The sequence below is a fragment of the Euphorbia lathyris genome, chromosome 2, assembly GCF_963576675.1.
Source record: "Euphorbia lathyris chromosome 2, ddEupLath1.1, whole genome shotgun sequence".
NCBI lineage: Eukaryota > Viridiplantae > Streptophyta > Magnoliopsida > Malpighiales > Euphorbiaceae > Euphorbia > Euphorbia lathyris.
Window position 1 is genome coordinate 98,129,637 of NC_088911.1, and position 20,125 is coordinate 98,149,761.

At 35.3% G+C, this 20,125-nt stretch overlaps 1 protein-coding gene across 2 annotated transcripts; it reads left to right on the forward strand.

Annotated features, from left to right (window-relative positions):
* The first annotated feature begins 5,100 nt into the window (after positions 1-5,100).
* LOC136219094 (probable tetraacyldisaccharide 4'-kinase, mitochondrial) lies at positions 5,101-10,743 on the forward strand. 2 transcript variants are annotated; one of them, XM_066006325.1, is made up of 9 exons: positions 5,101-5,444; positions 5,737-5,860; positions 6,058-6,288; positions 6,674-6,823; positions 6,992-7,201; positions 7,497-7,556; positions 8,102-8,182; positions 9,052-9,105; positions 10,607-10,743. In XM_066006325.1, the coding sequence occupies exons 1-9, from the start codon at positions 5,182-5,184 to the stop codon at positions 10,724-10,726; spliced, it is 1,293 nt and encodes a 430-aa protein (XP_065862397.1). In that variant the 5' UTR covers positions 5,101-5,181; the 3' UTR covers positions 10,727-10,743. The 2 variants fall into 2 exon arrangements, with proteins under 2 accessions (XP_065862397.1, XP_065862396.1); XM_066006324.1 differs by lacking the exon at positions 10,607-10,743 and having other exon boundaries at positions 5,108-5,444; positions 9,052-10,099.
* Positions 10,744-20,125: the final 9,382 nt, after the last annotated feature.

Here is a 20,125-nt window from a genome sequence, read left to right on the forward strand (position 1 = left end):
TACCACCCTGAAGAAAATCATCTCTACATTCCCTTGTCTTCTCTAAAATAAAGGACACTATGTCTCGGCTACGAACTTTGCCATTAAAGACAAACTTATTTTGCCATTTCTAGATCCACCAGACTGATACGGAGAAGATCACATGCCAATCAAGGTTCTTGAAAACAAAGTGAGCTTGGAGATTCCCATCTAACCAGTGATTCCAATCCAGAGAAAAGAAGGTGAGCAGGTAACAAGAAGGGACTAACCTGTGTCAAATGGATCTTGCATTGTGACAATCACAAAGAACGTGCAAGACCGTTTCTTCCTCACCACAAACAACACAATCAGCAGAGACACTGAGGTGTCGGGCCAAGCGAAGCGAATTACACATTATTCTTTTATGTCTCATCAGCCAGAGAAAAACACGAATTCTTTTCGGTAACTTGAGCTTCCAAATCGAGGACCAGATTTTTTCACGAACACTAGGAGCGCTCGAGGTCAATAGAGTGTAGCCTGAGCTAACCGTATAGGAACCCGATGCTGAGGCCATCCAATACCACACGTCCCTTTCACTACTATCCGGAAATAAAATGAAAGAGGCAAGACGAAACAACACATTCTGAGGGAGCAATGGAGCTAGCACCTCCCACTTCCACCCACCGGAAGCCAACCAAAGATCTGAAACGCTGCTTTGGGTGTCCACACTTACAGTGTTAGGGCCTATATACTGAAACAAAGGCTCCTCCCCACACCAACGATCAAGCCAAAAGTTAGTGCTCTCCCCATTGGTCACCATTTTGCCCAAACCTCTTCGGAGGACAACACTACCCTTCATGATTCCCCTCCAAGTTGCGGAGGAGTTACTCGGACACCGGAACATATCAGGGCCCGAGAATTGCCCCCTATATTTCTCTTTAAAAATCTTGACCCAGTGAGCATCTTGCTCCATTAACCGTCTCCAACCAATTTTCGCTATAAAAGCAAGGTTCAACTCCATAACCTGTTTAATCCCAAAACCACCCTCTAATTTAGGACGACACACTGTAGCCCAGTTCACATGATGTATACGTTTAGAGGAGTCAGTGGAACCCCAAAGGAAGTTTCTATTACAAGCCTCGAGCTTGTTACAGATAGAAGAGGGGAGAACTGCACTCTACATGGCATAACTAGGGATCGAAGAGGTGACTGAGTGGATCAATGTAATTCGACCAGCCGTAGAGAGACATTTGGCTTTCCATCCTGCAAGTTTTGCTTGTACTATGTCGACCACATTCTTGAAAGTATTTTTGGAGACCCGACCATGGATTAGGGGCATGCCGAGATACCTTCCAAGATCCTCTGATTTAGCAAACTCGAGGATGTCACACACCCCTCTACTAAGCGCTTCTGACACATTCTTAGAAAAGGATATTCAAGACTTTTCAGTGCTGAATTTTTGACAGGAGCTGGCGCAGAAGTCATGGAGGATGCTTCTAATCACACATGCCTGCTCCACTGAGGCTGCTGATATCAACACAATATCATCCATAAAGAATAAGCGGGAGAGGGGGGTCCCTCTTTTGGTGAGGAGGATAGGCTTCCAAACATTACTATTCACAGCATCATTAATCAGATGGCTCAAACGCTCCAAGCAAAGAACAAAAAGGTAAGGGGAGAGTGGATCACCTTGGCGAAGGCCCCTAGAAGGTTTGAATTCTTTCAATTGCTCTCCATTCCAAAGATTTCTCATGGTTGCACTCGAAACACAATTCATGATGAGGGTAACAAACCTGCGGGGGAGGCCCAAAGAGAAAAGAGTATCTTGCAGAAAATGCCAACTCACCCTGTCATATGCTTTCTCCAGGTCAAGTTTCATAAGCATGCAACCTGACTTCCCTTTTCTATACCTCATAGAATGGATGAATTCTTGGACCACAAGAATATTGTCTGAAATCTGGCGACCCGAGACAAAGCTGCGCTGAGTGGGGCTGACCACATACCGAAGAAGAGGCTTTAACCTGTTGACAATGCACTTGGTAACCATTTTGTATAAAACATTAAAAAGGCTAATCGGTCGGAATTGAGTCAAATTTTCAGGATTGGGGACTTTGGGAATCAGCGTGATCAAGGTGCGATTCCAACTGTCATCCAAAATTCCAGAGTTGAGAGCTTGAGTAACCGCAGAACAAACCTGATTGCGCACTGTTCCCCACATCTTCTGGTAGAACACTGCATGGAAACCATATGGACCCGGGGCTTTATAGGGATCCATACTAAATATAGCACTTCGTACTTCATCAAGCCGAAACACTCCCTCAAGAGAAGCTGAGATAGCAGGGTCCCAAGGACAAAAACTGGTAGAAGTAGTCAAATGCGGTCTTGAAGAATTCTCTTCCAAGTACAGAGTAGTAAAAAAGGAAGTAACCAAACCTTTGATGATTGCATTGTCCCAAATCCAAATGCCATGTTCATCTTTCAAACCCTCGATCTTGTATCGACGACGACGGATAAGAGTGGAGGTGTGAAAGAAGGTCATGTTGCAAAATCTCATTCAGTTCGTTGATCAACTTCCTATCGAGCTTCAAAAGGCCCCCTGTCACTCTGTGGCTAATGCAGCGCGAACTTCCTCAATTCTCTTAGTTAAAGTCCTTTTCTGCTGAAAAACGTTGCCGAAGACACTGCGGTTCCAATTCTGCATCAGGGGTGTGATGGACTGAAGGTTGTCAGAGATTTGCTTATCAGTTTTCCAGTTGTTATCAACAAAGGGTCTGAACTCTGGATGTTGCAACCAAGCAGCTTGAAACTGGAAAGGCTTAGCAATTGGGGGGCCCCCCTCATCAGAAGTAAGTCAATAAAAATAGGGCAGTGGTCTGATTTGTTGCGGATGAGGTGACGAACGCCAATCGAGATTAGCTAAAGCCTGATCGAGACGACAAACAACCCTAGTCCTTGGAGTAGTGCCCCTGAACCAGGTGAAAGAGGGACCAACAAAGTCTAGATCAACAAAACACAGCTCATTAATCCAGTTAGCGAAGAAGATACACCTATCCAAGGTGCGAATATAGCCTCATTTTTTCTCTACCGGAGACTTTATACAGTTAAAGTCACCTGCTAAAAGCCAAGAACCACTAATGGAATTTTGGAGAGTACGAATATCATTTAGAAAGATTTTCTTATTGCAAAATTGAGGGCGGATATACACTGCAGTAAACAGGAAGCTCTGCGCATGAAGAGATCTGTCCACAAAGCTAACCTGCCAATGAAGAAACTGAAAGTTCTTTTCTACCACACAAACATTAATCTTATCAGAATGCCAGAACAACCATATCCCCCCATTGAAACCATCAGCCTCAATACAAACAACGTTTGAAAAATTGAGTGTCTTACAAAGCTTGTCCACATGGGAACTCGGCAGCCGAGTCTCTAGCAAAACAAGAATCATAGGATCATGGAGTATAATAAGTGACGAAGAGTCCGGTGAAACTCATTACCACCGGCTCCAAAGCAATTCCATGCAATAATCATTAACAAAAGAGCAAGAAATAACAAACCGGGAGGGGCGTGCTAAACAGCTCCAGTACTGGCAGGCCTCACATTTGAGCCGTTATCCATATTTGCATCAACTTCAGTCAACGGTTTCGCCTTATCATCACTTGCACGAATGCGCTTGGAGCGGTTGGCACTAAATTTAAATTCAATAGAATTTTCCTTACTAAGCGTCTGATCCTCATCCATTTTATCCAATAAATTATCCATCAAACCCGTAAATGTATTTTGGATAGGAACCGTGGAGCTTGGACCAAAAGCATTGTTGGTGTGCTGATTATCAAGAGCCCCACCACGTTGATTGTATTTGAAGCTTCCCCGTCCTCTATTGGAGCTAGAGGAGCCCCGACGAGGGAGGAAGTCAGCTGCTGGTACCTAAGAGAAAGGCTTAGCAGCAACACCAATAGGGGTGGTCTTCTCTACCTGCAAGGTACTGACAACAGGAGTATTGTGATCCGTTTGATACCACATGGGCGGGTGTTTAGGACGGGGGAGTGTATTCCCTACGGGGAACCATCATCCATGGTCCGTAGTCCGGGGTTGTCTCAACCGGCACAGGGGCATTAGCCACATTGCCAAGAGTGCTTTCATTAGCATCCAAAGTTTGCATCACAGTGTCTCTAGAATTTTCCACAGGGGTGGCGAGTTCAGGGCTAAGGGCGCTAGGATGGAGACAAGATTCTTTCGCATGTCCATAGCGACCACAGTTCGTGCAGACAATATGCAAACCCTCGTATTCAACCCGGTATTCCTTCTTATTCAGACAAAATTGAGCAATGAGAGGCTTGCGGAGATCAATTTCCACACAGACACGTGCGAAACGGCCACGAGTTGCCTGTCTTATGTTCTTATCAACCTTTAATGTCTTTCCCAAAGAGTTACCTACTAGCATCAAGCAATCCTCATCATAGTACTGAAGTGGAAGATGTGGACAGCGAGCCCAGACTAGAGTTGATTCAATTGCAGCTTCGGTAGGAACAAAATCTAGGTACGAATAGTCAAATAATGCCCTTGAATTATCCAAGGACCTTCCCCGATCACACGATCTCTGTCAGACGGAGATGCAAATTACTCTACATGGAAACAAACCCAATATCCATCAATTTAATTTTCCCTTTTGGTTTCCATACCTCAAGAACTCTGTTTTGCATAGCAATGAAACCGACATTCTTACCCAACACCTTGATGATAATTGCATCTTTCCAATTTTCTGACCAGTGTTCAACAAGGCTTGGAGCAATGGTAATTTCAGGTCGCAGTGGGTTTGTGAAATCGATCGATGCCAATCCTTCCTCTCTCAAATCAACGGCTGTTCTAATTGTAGGTTCCTGTTGGTTGCCGATTACGGAATCGACATAGGATCTTGGAGAGGTTTGGGTAGGAGACTCGGAGGCGCCACCATCTGGCGGTTTCTAGGACGGTGGTGCTGGTATCGTGCAATTGTGGGGATCGGCGGCAGCTATCGAGTTGAGCTTCCTCTTTGAAGCGGTGTCAAGCGGCGCTGCTGTATAAGGGAGAAGACGAAGTCACTGTAGAAAAAAAAAAAAAAAAAAACGAAAAAACTATGACACATTACATTAAATAATTGGTTGAGTCCACGAATGGAAGTGATGTTGCCGTTCCTATTAATTTTCTCCACGTGTGCATGAACCTAAGCACAGTGGATCCCATTCAATGCCAGGTAAGCATCGAAGTCATTGCGGCGGAACCCAAATTTTCATCAACTGGTGCATCCTCTTGATTCCAGTTCGGTTGGCTTTATCGATGGAGAAACTGAGAACAGCGGTGAACCACATAGCATACAAGCGTGACCACTCTAAGCTCTCCACTCTCCATCGCGTTTTACTTCCTCTGCTCTCATTCTCATCTTCGGCTTACGCTGCCGCTCTCTCTTTCCGTCGGTATCTTTACCTCTCTGGCTACTTCTGTAAGCGCCGGTATGTCCTGATTTCTCTGATTGCCACTTTAGAAACTTCCAGAAATGTTCTGTTTTCTCTGTAATAAATGGAAATGCATTGTCTTATTATAAGCTTTCGGCCAAAGTTTTTATTTCTGAATGTATCTAAATTTTGGCGTATTATCGCTTTGAACTTGAGAAATTGTTCTCACTTTCAAGTAGCCTAGTTCAATGTAGTTTCGCGTGCTTTGTTTTAGTTTTCCATTATTTGGTTATGTGGAGAAGCATTGACAGGCTTTTAGTAGTATAATCTTTCTAATTTGATTTTGAAGGTTGCCGGTGCCGGTGATCAGTGTGGGCAATATAACTTGGGGAGGCAATGGGAAGACGCCAATGGTTGAATTCATTGCTCAGTGGTTAGCTGATTGTGGAATTTCACCTCTCATTCTTACTAGGGTTCTTACTTCTTCTCACATTTTCTCCCTCTCTTTTTTTTTTTTTTTTTGAAATTGGGGAAAAAGGTTTTGGGGTTTGAAACCCAGGATCCTGAGGTTTTCTTTGTAATCCCCTTGAAATTAATATTTTATGGACAATTTCTAACTGGTAATGCAAATTGTTCACATTTGAGGCATTCATATATTTGTACATGGCAGGGTTATGCTGGCGGAGATGAATCAAAGATGCTTGCAAGGCATCTACTCGGTTCACGTGCCATGATCGGTGTAGGTGCAAATCGAGCTGCCACTGCTGATCGTTTTCTTAAACAATATGGACACCTTGAATCTCCTAATTTTTTGTTCGAGGGAACATGGGTCGTCCAGAAAGATAACACTCAGCTTAACCCGGGGAAAATTGGTGCCGTTGTTTTAGATGATGGGATGCAGGTATTAATTATTAAATGTAATTTTCCTTGAACATTGTGTAGTCTTCATTTTGCTGTACTTATAATTTGGTTGATTGGCTGGAATGGGATACACATAACAGCTTTACCTTGATACTAGGAGGCTGGTGTTACCAGGTTACAGCACTGTGATAATTTTCTAAACATGCCTTTTCTTTTCCGTTCATGTACCATATTGGTCTTCTTATGTTGGTTTGCTTGTTGTGGTTGTCATTTTCTGCTCCATCAGTTGATTCCTAGTTGCCTTTCACAGTAGCAGAATTTTAACCCAATAATATTTTTCTTCATAGAGTTATATGCTGATCTCTTTTTTTTTTTTCTTTTTTTTTTCCGTCTCTTATAATTTTTTTTCTTTGAATGGAAGATAGCACTGGAGTTTGCAGCGTGACCTTGAGATTGTAATGGTAAATGGTCTGGCACCCTGGGGAAACTGTCACTTAATCCCACTTGGACCTTTGAGGGAACCTTTGACAGCCCTTAGAAGAGCAGATATTGCTGTAATTCATCATGCAAACTTGGTATGTGAAACTCATCTTTGTTGGTGTATATGTTTATTCTTTTATTTATTCATTCACTTTATCATAATATACTATAAATTATAATTGATTTCATCTACTTTGTTTCCATTGTGTTGGCAGTCATGAATAATCTGGTATATGGATGAATTCGTTTAAGCTTTCGTGCAGGTATCACAACAAAATCTCAGAGATATAGAGCTAGTCATGCGAGATATTAATGACTCTCTTCCAATTTATTTCACTAGGATGTCTCCATCTCACTTCTTTGAAGTAGGAAACATCAACTCCAGAATACCACTGGTTTTCATTAACGGTGTCATTTTGCTATGTGTTTCTGCAATTGGTTCACCGAATTCTTTTGTGCAGGGGATGGAGAAGGTACTTCCCGATTAATATCATCTGTCTTTTTTTTACTGTTATGAAAATTTAAAGTACAACAAAATATTGAGGAAAACACTGAATGGACTCTTTACTATGTTGCACGGAAACGGGAAATGAGACGGAAACTGATACCGGTAAACATTATTTCTAAGAAAATTAGCTAGGAAACAGAAGCGGACACGAAACGCGAAAATGTTAACGTAGAAGAGTTTCCGTACAACATAGACTCCTTATCTTTGTCTTTCTACGTATTTTTATATACAATGTATTAAGCGGTGGGTACTTGCTGCAGGTGGGAGCAGTTTATGTTGATCGAATTGATTTCAGTGACCATCATATGTTTCAAACTACGGTACAATTCTTTTTACTGTTGGGTTTTGTTTTCTATCCCTTCATATACACTTTCCCCTTAAAATGCAAAAGGTGCTAGTGCTTGTTGTGCAAGTTCCAATTTGATCTTGAAGTTCAATCCTAATCGTTGGCATTCCTTTCGTAACCCCCTTGTTTGGAATGAATTCAGTTCAACAAAGCAAATGATTTCCATCAGTAGAATTAATTCAATTCGGTTAATAATTCATTTCCCCTGTTTGAATTGGACTCTTTAAAACTTTTATTCCAAACATAAAAAATAAGAAAAAAGAATTCAATTCAATTGATTTCTTTCAAAATCGGACTTTCTAAACACTCATAAGAATATGCCAAAGTCAGCTTTTGTCTAATATCAAGGTGCTTGTGCTTCTGGGTTATAATATGATACTAATTTACGTCTACTTGCTACATTCAAGTGTGCCTGTAGGTACTGGATATAGCCAAATTTGTATAACGGAAGCAATGTCTTCATTTAAAAAAAAAAAAAAGGGGACTGATACATTATGATATCCTGTTATTTTAATCTAGGATATTGACATAATCATGACAAGACTCAGAGAACTTGAGGACAAGTTCGGTTCCAGGCCGGTAGTTGTTGTTACAGAGAAGGTAAATGCATTAATTATTTCTGATGCTGGCAACTCTTTTTGGTTATTTTAGGCTGCATTGTTATCTTCTTGATTGCATAGCTTTTCTTTATGATATATAATACTACAATTATTTGATTCACCTTTTATGTGGGGCCCATTTTCCTTACTGTGACTGATAATTTTGACAACACTGAATCTTTCTATAATGCAACAAGGGTTAAAAATATTCCTAACTTATTTAGGCGGGTTGAATTATACCTAATGCTACGTTTACTATGGAATTAATTAAAATGGAATACAATATTATGGAAAAACATGAAAAACGGAAAGAAAATGTGAAAACGGGAAAAACTCGAAAAAGAGAAAAAGTGTGAAAGCGGTGTTTGCCGATTTCACGTTTTCACGATTTTAATGTTTTGTTTTTGTGTGTTTAACTTTTTTCATGTTTTTACCATTTTCATTTTTTTTATGTTTGTCTGATTTCCATGTTTTTTGCATTTTTTGTTTTTTCCCATATGTTTTCTGTTTCATTCTTGTGGTTTTGAGGATATGAATTAGGGATTTGTTGAAGTATACTAGTGTTGAGAGATTTGATAGAAGGGTAAGTTTGGAAATAAAAAAAAACATTAGTCATAGGAATAGATTTAAGGACACAATTTTACCTCATGTGTACTTCACTTCTCCAATTCCAAATACGTTCGAGCATCTTGAGTTTTGTAACTAGAATTGAATGAATTATGAAAATGAGGACCTATTAAGATGTGTGGACGTTGACTCAAAAAAAAAAAAAAAAAAAGATGTGTGGACGTTCTGATTATCATAATCATTGCAATTATAGAAAGAAAGCATGTTAAATTGCTAATTAACTTTGATTGTTGCAAATTTCAGGATTATGATCGAGATCCAGAGATTCTGAAGCATTTGGGACCTTTCAAAGTTTTGGTACTCTGCTCAGAACTGCAAATCGTTCCTTATAGAGGAAAAACTAAGGACAGTTTCATAAAGTTATTAAAGGAACTAATGATGGTGAAATGGTCTGTAGAGAACAAAACTAAGCTTTGATTTACTAATGGCTTATACCCTTAAAGTTGGCAAGTTTTACCTATTGGCACACTGAACTTTTTAAATAACCTATTACACACTTATAGTTGTCTTTAAAAACCTATTACACACCTATAGTTGGCATTCAAAACCTATCACACACCCAAAGTTGGCTCATTCAGACCTCATTCACACAAAATCATTGATATGTTATCTTTGATAGAGATCGCATGTGAGTGCTATAGAAAAAAGAAAAACGTATTAGTATGTCACCTCATATGTTAAAGATGATAGATTAGTGATTTTGTGTGCAGGAGGTCCGAATGAGCCAACCTTAGGTGTGTGATAGATTTTTAATGTCAACTATAGATGTGTGATAGGTTTTTAAAGCCAACTATAAATGTGTGATATGTTATTTAAAAAATTCAGGATGTCAATAGACAAAACTTGTCAACTTTAAAGGTGTAAAGGTGCATTAAGCCATTTACTAATTGTAGATGCTAGGGGTGCAAGCGAGCCTTGGTAGTTTGCAAACTATTCGAGCTCGGCTCGGTGAAAGCTTGATCAAAGCTCGGCTCGATATGGCTCGACTCGAGTTCGGATCGGCTCGAGCATTAACGAGTTGAGTCCGAGCTTCCTTAGGTTCGGCTCGAAAACTCGCGAGTAGGTTCGATTATTTTTAATTACTATATATATTTCATTATATATATTTAATATATATTTCATTAGTTATTATTAGTTTTCATCACAAATCAAATAAGATTTAACCCATACAAAAAATGACACAAAAAAAAAAGCTTAGACATTTGAGTCTTTAGCGAGACAATTAGGTTTTGATAAGGAATAAAATACATTACAAAGTTTAATATATATGTCATTGTTTGAAATTTTTCTCCGAGCTTGTGTTTTCCGATCACAAGTACCATATATTGTTTTGGAATCTCGACAATAACATGCTTGTTTTTCTTTATAAATATTTTAAACTCATATGGAGTGTGTTATAAGGCTTTTCTATTTTTTTACGCTACTTATTCTATGCATGTATGATGGATTTGGTTAAAGCTCGATAAAAGCTCGGCTCGGTCAAAGCTCTGTCAGATTCGGTCAAAGCTCGGCTCGGTCAAAGCTCGTCAAAGCTCGATTCGAGAGGGCTCGGCTCGAAATATTAACGAGCCAGTACCGAGCCTACCTAAGGTTCGGCTCGGTTGCACCCCTAATAGATGCTGCACCCTGCCGTTTCTTTTAATTATATACCAAACAAAAGATACTGACAGTAACCATTCTATTTATTTATTTATTTGACCATTCTATTTATTTCTTTATTTATTTGTCATTCTTGATCTTCCCTGGCTAAAAAGTACTTCAATTAGGGACCAAGTAAAATGCTTTTTCTTGTTTATAGGACCACATTTTATGGACTTGGGAGAACAATGTTGATATTTACTACTGTATAGGGCCATTGAGCTTGTTAACTTCAAGCATATATCGACTTTATATGAACAAGTTGGAGATATTTATGTAATTGTATTACATTTATAAATAACTATCATATCAAGCAAGGGTATCAAAATGGTGATGGTGATGTATTTTATAATTATGGTTTAATGCAGAGTCCTTTGTACCTGTTTATATTATTTGATTGTCTTATTAACCCCTTTATCAAACCTACTTAAATGACCTATTGATATTTTGAAGTGGTAATAATATTTTATTAGTCTTTTAAACTTGTTTAAACTATACATGTTTTAGCTTGTCTTGCCATGTTGACTTAGAAGCTAACGAGACATTTACACAAACAATACAGACAAATACAAGGCTCCCTTTGATGTAGGACTCGTTTGTTTCACCCACTGTTTGCTGTTGGAAAAAACTAAATTTTCAAGAAGCAGAGATTCTCTGCTTTTGTAAAAAGCTACTCCCTCCATTCTTTTTTATATGTCGTTTAAGGTTTTTCATCAAGACCAATGCAATATTAATGAGACTATTAAAATGACTAATGTACCCTTAATACTTTTCTCCTGGATCTCTACTTTCTATGCAAAATTTCTCTCTTATTAATTTTTATGACTTAATTAAGATAATTTGCATTAATAACTATATCTCTCTCTTACAATAAATAGGGGCAAATTAGAGAAAGTATTGTAAAAAGTGCATTGGTAATACAAAACGACATATAAAAATAAACAAATTCAAAAGTCCAAAACGTCATATAATAAAAAACGGAGGGAGTACTTTTTAGGGTGAAAAGCAAACAAGAGATCACTAACCAAACATCTAAAACTCCACATTTTAGAGTGAAAAGGCAAATATGAGCATGAAAAGTAGCTAGCAAACGCCCCGTATTATGCCTATAGTTATATATGCTATAAATATATTAGAAATAATAATAGCATCAAACAGGTTGTATTAGGTGGACTGTCAAGAAAATTGGTCGTTTTAAATCAAGCAATTTGATTTTTTTAATATTACAATTTTATTTAGGGTTAATTTTAAATAAAATTCATGTGGTTTTATGTTTTTACAGACCAATATCTGTGGGTTTTTTTTTGTTACAAAACAAACCCTGTGGTTATCATCGTTAGCCATTTTAGGTGACTTTGCTGAATTTGGCTGGTAACGATTTTAAAATGAAATTTTTTATGAATTAAATTATATTTTAAGCCATTTTAGTTTTTCAACCTTTAAGGTTTGAGGTCATTTATGTGTTGTTTTTGAAGAAGAGAAAGTTAATCTTTAAGGAGAGAACTTCAAAAATGATGATTTTGAAAAAAAAAATGTAGTTCTATAGTAAATATCATACTAAACAACTTTAAATCTTGATTATTTATTTATTTTGAAGTCGTTATCGGTTAAATTTAGCAAATTCAACTCAAAATAGCTAACGATGTCAATCATGATATTTATTTTGTAACAAAAAACCCCATGGATAACGATCTTAAAAAACGTGAAACCATATAGATTTATTTAAAATTAACCCTTTTATTTATTTATTTAATATTAAGAATGGGAGAGATGGAATTTTAGAAATACTTTTATGCATTCTTTGTTGTGTGAGTTAATAAAGAAGGTACAATAAATGTATGAGAACATAAATATGTTTGTCTTTTTTATCAAAAAAAAAAAAAATGTTTGTCTTTTAGGTGTAAATAATGAGTATGTTTGTACTGATAGGTAAAAACCAATTGTTGGTTGGCGCAGTGGTAGCATGGGGCTGCGCTTGGTAGGACGGTCTCAGGATCAATCCCCCACAACGACGATTGGAAGGGGTTTAAATACCGTAATCCTTGGACCCGCTCCGAATCCGGATTAATCGGCCAATGTGGTTCGGAATACCGGATGGTTTAACAAAAAAAAAAAAAAAGCTATAAATTTTTTCACCTACAAGTTGTAGTGTTTTCATGATAATATATTTTATGTTACAAAAATATTCGTACTCTTTTAATATTATTTTAATATTTTATCAAATTCTAAGAATATAATTATAATTTTATACATAACTTTATATTTCTTAACCTTCGAACCAAGTATAACAATAATTTTAAACAAATATTTTATCCTTTCTTGCTTCTGAACACAATAAAACTTCCATAGTTTTATTACCATACTTCACATAATTTATTATAAACTAAACAAGTAATTATACCTTAAACTTTTATGGTTTTCTTTTTTGAAGTACACTTTTATGGTTTTAAGATTTTTTTTTTCTAAATTAGATTCCTAAACTTTAATTTTAACACACATTAACCGTTTCATTAACGATTTTATTATCTAAATTGTTAGTGAAAGACTTAATGGGTGTGAAAATTAAAAATTAGGGCTCAATATTTAAAATCTTAAAAGTTTAGAAACTTAATAATATATTTCACTTAGCATCTTATTATTTGTAAGAGATTTTAACAAATAATTAAATTTTCTAATTCTTTATATTAGGGGTTTGAATATGATTTTTGTTTGTTATAATAAAAAAAGACCATGAATTGGAGAGGCTCAATTTATTATAAATTAACTAATATAAAATGATTGTATCTTATATTTTTTTTGGAAGTCCTAGCATGGCTGGCACGAGTGGCATTTATCGTGACAGCAAAGCTTTTCCAGTTGGCTCTTTTTAATTTTCCATTCCGTCTGCTTTTGCTTATAAGGCGGAACTTGTAGGAGCCTTGTTTGCCATTGAGACTGCTTAGGATCGTGGGTGACTTAGACTATGGATTGAATCGACTCTATGTATGTTGTCAATTTATTTCGATACCAGAACATTCCGGTCCTTGGCATTTAAGGCCTCGTTAGAAAAAAATGTATATCCCTTTGCTCTGGGCTCCAGTTAGTCGTAACTCATATTTTTCATGAGGGTAATAAGGTCGATGATTGCCATGCTTGGCATGGTGTAACTGCTACAATTCATCTTTGGTGGGACTTGGCTCCTTAGTTTTGTTAGCATGAAATTTTTAATGACGGCAATAATGTCATTAATTTTAGGTTTCATTAGCTTTTATATTGTTTTTGCGACTTGAACTTGAACTTTGTAAGCTCTACTTTTATTTTTAATAATATCGGGTCAGGCTGGGGTCTTCGCCTCCGCCTGCCTCCAAAGTTTTAATAAAAAAAATTCAACCTTTAAAAAAGATTTTAAACTTGATTAATTCAAATGATATTTTTGAAAGTGAGAAACACAAAGTCATCTACATTGATCTTTTATTTTTCATTTCAATTTCTATAACTATCGGTTATATATATTTTAGAAATTTCCGCTCGGATTAAAGTCGGGTTCGAGTGGGATCCTTATTGGATTCAGATATTTATCTAACTAAGAAATTAGATAATTAGGAATCCTAGTTGAGTAAATTCTAATTAATTAATTAATTAATTATGAATACTAATCTAACCGGGAATTAGCATCAGTATCTGAACATGAATAATCATTTTCGAGTTAGACTCACATGTTGTGGTCAGTCTTGGGCAAGAGCAGAAAAGGTCTTTGCATCGATTTTACTGGCTCATGGAAGGATGCAAAAATCTTATGGATCAAGACTGGGAGATACATGTACATCATATGTATAAGGAAGGTAATAAAGTAGTAGCCTGGTTGGCGAACTTCACAGGAACATTTTCTTTAGGTCATCACGAGTGTGGTGTGCTTCTGGCAGGGCTCTAGAACATCTTATTTACTGACTTTAGTGGGTTTGGCACGGTCCGGATTGTGCGAAGCGAATATGTTCTCTTTTAAGTTTTGCTTTCTTGTTCTTTTGGGGTTAAACCCTTCCCATGTAACCAAAAAAATTATTGTTAATCATTGAAGGATAAGGAAGCCTAACCTATAAAGAGAGGTCTAAGTAAGACATAATAAAACAATCAAATAAATCAGAGAAAATTCTCTTTGTCTCCCTCCTACAATTCAACGTCACCCTTCTCCATCTCTAGTCAGTGAGACTTCGTTCTTAGATCGTGGATTAATCGTTCTTCCTTCCAAATAATTTTGACGTGGGAAAAACGTGACTATTAATACAAGTTTGTGGTTCCAAAAGATTCTTCCACTACCTACTCAAGATTAATTAAAATTTCAAAAGGTAAAACCTCAAACCCATATTTGAGTCAATTTGATTATTTAGATAGTAAAACCCTCTCTATATATATATATATTCAAAAGTTACAAATAAAATAAAATAAAATAATTAATTATTTTCTTAAAAATAATAAAATATTAAATAAACAAATATCAAATACATCATTAAAAAAATATCATAATACATGATCAAACCCTTAAACTTTTAAAATTTTAATATTAAACTCTTGATTTTTACTTTTTACGCATATTGAGTCATTCACTAATAATTTAAATAATAATGAGGGGTTTAATGTGTGTGAAAACTAATGTTCAAGGACCTAATTTAAAAAATAAATTATAAGAGACACAATCCTTAAAATCCTAAAAGTTCAAGAACTTAATTATTTGTTTAACTTTCATTACAGGCTTAAAACACTATTGATATCTTTAACTATTCAAAATTTGCCCACCCATTTATTATTTGGTAACGTATGCCTCTAATGTATCTTAAATTTTGATTTTACGTGCTGACTTATTATTTGATAACATTCCTATCTTAGCAATCAAAATTGGTGATATCAGACAATAAGTTAATAATTTTGTTAAAACTTTAATCCATCTAACAAAAAGCCGATCTTTAGTAATTTAATATAACTGATAAAATTTAACAAAATTGTAGACCTGTTCATGGGTTGGGTCGGGCTGGACTTGGGCCGGGCTTAACCGGGCTTGTCACATGATTACATTATCCAAACCCAACCAAGCCCGCACTATATTTATATCGGGCTTGGGCCGGGCTGGGCCAAGCTAAAAGAACTAATTCCCAAGCCAACCCGGCCCAGCCCGGCCCGGCCCAGCCCGGCCCGGCCCAGCCTGGCCCGGCCCAACTAATATCTTTGTATTTTTTAAAAATTAAAATTAAACTAAAAAATTATACTATAAATATGAATAATAAAATACAATAAACTAAAGTTTAGAGGATTATTTCAATAAAAATCAATTAACGCAATCCTAAATAATAAAAAAAATATTTTTTTGATAGTAATAAATTAAATAGTAATAAAAATATGTACATGTTCACCAATTCTAAAAAATATATGGTTCGGATATTTTTACGTTGAAGAAATTTAAATTTTTTATTTTTGGAATATAAAGTTTATTAAACTATAAAAGTTATTAAATTAAAATTATTATTAAAATTTCGGGCCGGGCTGGGCTGGGCCTGGGTTTTGAGACAAATCCCAAGCCTAACCTACTCTATATGCGGGCCTAAGCAGGCTTGGGCCGGACCGGACTTATTACGAAACATATACGTCCAAGTCCAGTCTTTGAAGAGCGGGCTTGGACGGGCTGGGCGGGCCAATGGACTTTTGAACAGGTCTACAAAATTGTAAACTTACAAAGTTACCAACAATATTAATTGAGTTTTCACCAATTTTAATACAACATAAGGTAAACATTAACAAATAATAGATGATAACTCAAATATCACATTTGGATAGATTAGTGAAATGCTACCAAATTATAAATCAGATTATAATAACCAGCATTTTAAATAGGAAATTAGTAATACTTTTAAACCTTTATTATATTTTATCTTATTTAAATAAGGCATAACACTAGGGCCGATCCTGACATTTTACGAAGCCTAGATGAAATAAGATATAAAAGGCCTTTAATAAAAAAAGGTTAATTACAAGAATATTATAATTAACTACAAAATTACAACTAAATCAGATTATCAAACTTAATTAATTATGAATATGTCATTATTTTTCATGTATAACAAATAAAATATGCTTTTACACTCTAATTTAAAATTTCTAAACTATAATTCATAAATTTTAAACCCTAGACAATATATCTTAGACCCTTAATTTATAAACTCCAATTCTTAAAATAAATAAAAAGTAATGATTTTATTAGTTTGATATAATTGTAGATAGTTTTTCAAATGTGAATTTATATGTAAATTTCTCAAAAAAAAAATATACTTAGTCTAAAATAGAAATTTGGATCCATTTAGACTTAAAATATCATATTATTTACTCATTTTTTAGGCCTGAATGAGTATTACTACATTCATAAAAAAAAAATTGGGCTCCTTTCGGCCTTGTACCCTGGGCGGCCGCACTCCTGGCCCATGTCTAGGGCCGGCCCTGCATAACACTTATTTGACTCCTTAAACTAAAGTTTTAAAGTTAATTAAAACTTTATGTATCAAAATCATCAACCAGGTCTCTGAATTAAGCAAAAATCATCAATTGAGTCCACATTTTAAACAAAAATCATTAATTGAGTTCTCATAAAAAAACCATCCAGTTGAACAGTTTCAGACCATCTTCCTCAAACCCATTTTGAGCCATCACAGAGATCATATCATTACAATCCATGTCAAATAGTCACAATTTCTAATTTTACGATAGGATGAGAACTTAATTGATGATTATTCTTTCGTTCATCACCTAAACCCAAACAAGTGTTACTATTTAGTAATAAATGTTAATCTACCTGTCAAATCACTACCTCATAAGCAACTACATGATTTATACGAGCCTGTCAAATCACTACCTCATAAGCAACTACATGATTTATAAGAGCATCCATAGCAGTTTTACAAACTTTTAGCGCTTAGACACAAGTGATAAAAGATAATACCATATTGGAGTTGATTGTTACTTTAAATTTTTGTAGAGTAAAAAAATAATAATTGAAAAGTATGGATTGAATGTGTAATTTTACAAGTAAAAAGTAACTTTAGTAACAAAAAGCAAAAAATAAACTTAAATGTAGAAATGTAGAAAGAAACAGTTGTTATTGATTTTTGTAACAACCACTCTAATGGTTAGTTGTCAAATCCTCAAAGTAACACTAAGGGGACGTTTGGTTTGGGGTCTTTAGGGATGGGAATGAGAGGGTTTCATTCCCTTTGTTCTTGTTTGTTTATAAAAAAACTTATTCCCTTTACCCACTTTAAGTTAAGTCATTACCCCATGCCCTCAAGGGAATTGGATTCCATTTCTTAAACATATCCAAACACATAGAGGAATTAATGGTTATTCCTTTCCTTTCCTTTAGTTTCCCTTTCTCGATTCTTTTTCCCTTACCCCTTGTGAACCAAACGCCCCCTAAGTGAAAAAGTGCTTCCTTCTCGAAGAAAATGAGTTGTCCCCATTTCAGTGTGCTATGTCCCCTTCGCAATAAATGGTTTCCACTTAATTAAAATAATATATTTTATGAGTCAATGGAACCCACGTGATAAAAAGGAATCACTTTTGTGAGAGAGACATGAAACAGACACTTGAGACATCAGGTTTTCTTCCTTTCTAAAGCAATCCTATCTCACCTTAAAGTATAAATTGTTTTTGTATAAATACTTCATAAATGCCAGCAATGTGTTACTCTTACTTTGTTTAAGGTTTTTCATTAAGACCAGTGCAACATTAATCATACTATTAAAATGACTAATTTATCCTTAATATATTTTCTCTAAAATTTTACTTTCTATGTAAACAATTTCGCTTTTCTTAATTTTTCTGGCTTAATTAGATTTATTTGCATTAATACTAAATTATTCTCTACTATAAATAAGGATGAAATTGAGAAAATATTTCTAACAGTGTATTGATAATACAAAATAACATATATAAAAAAAACAACTATTTTTTTTTTTATAAACATCATATAATAAAAAAAACTGAGGGAGTAATATTTGTAGGTAAAGGTTTAGATTTGTTTGAGGTCGGCATTATTTTAATCAATTGTGATTTTTGCGGATGAAAATAAAAAGACAAAGTAATTTAGGGTAAGCCTACCGATTTAGAAAATAGAAGTGGGATTTTCACACTTCGAACCATGAAAACAATTGAGACACCAAACTAGTAATTTTGTGTGTGAGTGTGGGATTGGGGTGGCAATTTCTCAAAGTCTCACAAAATACAAATCCATCCGATTGACCCATTTCCAGTTTCTAGAAATGTCATCTAGTCGGCAATGGAAAGCTGCAATCAATTGAAATTATTTGAAACTTGATTGATTGTCTTGCTTTCTAATTCAATTTCTGGCCACGTCTAAATGGAACCCCCACCCCCACCATTATTCTAAACATTTCTACTTTATTTTTATATATATATTTTGGTGATATCAAAACTATTTGGAGAATGTTTCCAATTTCTCAATATACAAATCAAAATGATTCTTCAAAATCTACAAAATTGATTTTTTTTTGAAACTTTATAGATTATTCAATTAAAAAAACTTAAAAGTTCTAGATTGAATCCAACCATGACCAATCCTATTAAAACTTGGTTGTTCTTAATTTTTTTTTTTTGCTAGCTATTATATATCATATGTAACTTGGTTTACTTCGTCGTATTATTAAAATCGGATTTATTATGCTTAATCATGCATATGGACGAAGACAAGAGGGGTTTGAAGGAGTCCACACTCCCCTGGCCGCCAAACCATCCATATCATGGATGATTTTCAACCATCCAGCCGTTGGAATTACATGTGTTATGGATCTTCTGTTTCTAACAAATTAAAGTTTGAAGCGGTTAATTACTCATTGAATTTGTATTTAATTATAAAATCCAACTTGATCAATATATGATAGACGATAACTTTCTCTAAATTTGTTAAAAAATGACTCAATTTTACTTTTGTATTCCAAATCTAGCTTAATTTTGAGAAGTTTTATATTGATACGTAAAAATTGGTTCTAGACCACTTAGATGATAATAAATATATATAGGAATTTATTTTGAGAAAGTTCGATTTGACATTTTTTTTACGCATGCACGTGTAAACTTGGCCCTCGACGAACCGATCTTATATTGCACATTTACATGTTTTATATTGGACTTATACTTTTGATACGTCATTTATATTATTAATCGATTGCATGCTTCTACTATTGAGTTTGATATTCCATGGGAAAATTTCTTTAACTTATCATATATATATTTTGTTATGTTGGTATGAACTGATTGGTTGCATGTATGATGCTATTGTGGGTGATGCTGAGATAGGTATGAAACATATATAGTAAAGAGATATATATGTTTCATTGACATATATGTGAGTTATATTGCTATGAACTGATCCTGTTTATGGTTGATGTTCTGTTTAGGAAGTTAGAACTGACTCTGAGTATGTGTATGAAACATGATCCTGTTTATGGTTGATGTTCTATTTATGGTTGAATATGTATGAACTGATTAGCCATGCTCTTATACTATATATGTTCATTGAGTATGTGTATGAAGCATGATCCTACGAGTTATATTGGTATATGAACTAAGTATGGCCATGCTTTGAGTATATGTGATTGGCCATACTCTTATTCTTTGAATGTTCATCGAGCATGTATGAAGCATG

Excerpts from the sequence above, each read along its gene's own strand:
- LOC136219094 (XM_066006325.1), top strand. The coding sequence starts at position 5,182 with ATGCCAGGTAAGCATCGAAGTCATTGCGGCGGAACCCAAATTTTCATC. Across the intron at positions 5,861-6,057 it reads CACCTCTCATTCTTACTAGG|GGTTATGCTGGCGGAGATGA; the intron begins GTTCTTACTTCT and ends TGTACATGGCAG. Across the intron at positions 7,202-7,496 it reads TTGTGCAGGGGATGGAGAAG|GTGGGAGCAGTTTATGTTGA; the intron begins GTACTTCCCGAT and ends TACTTGCTGCAG.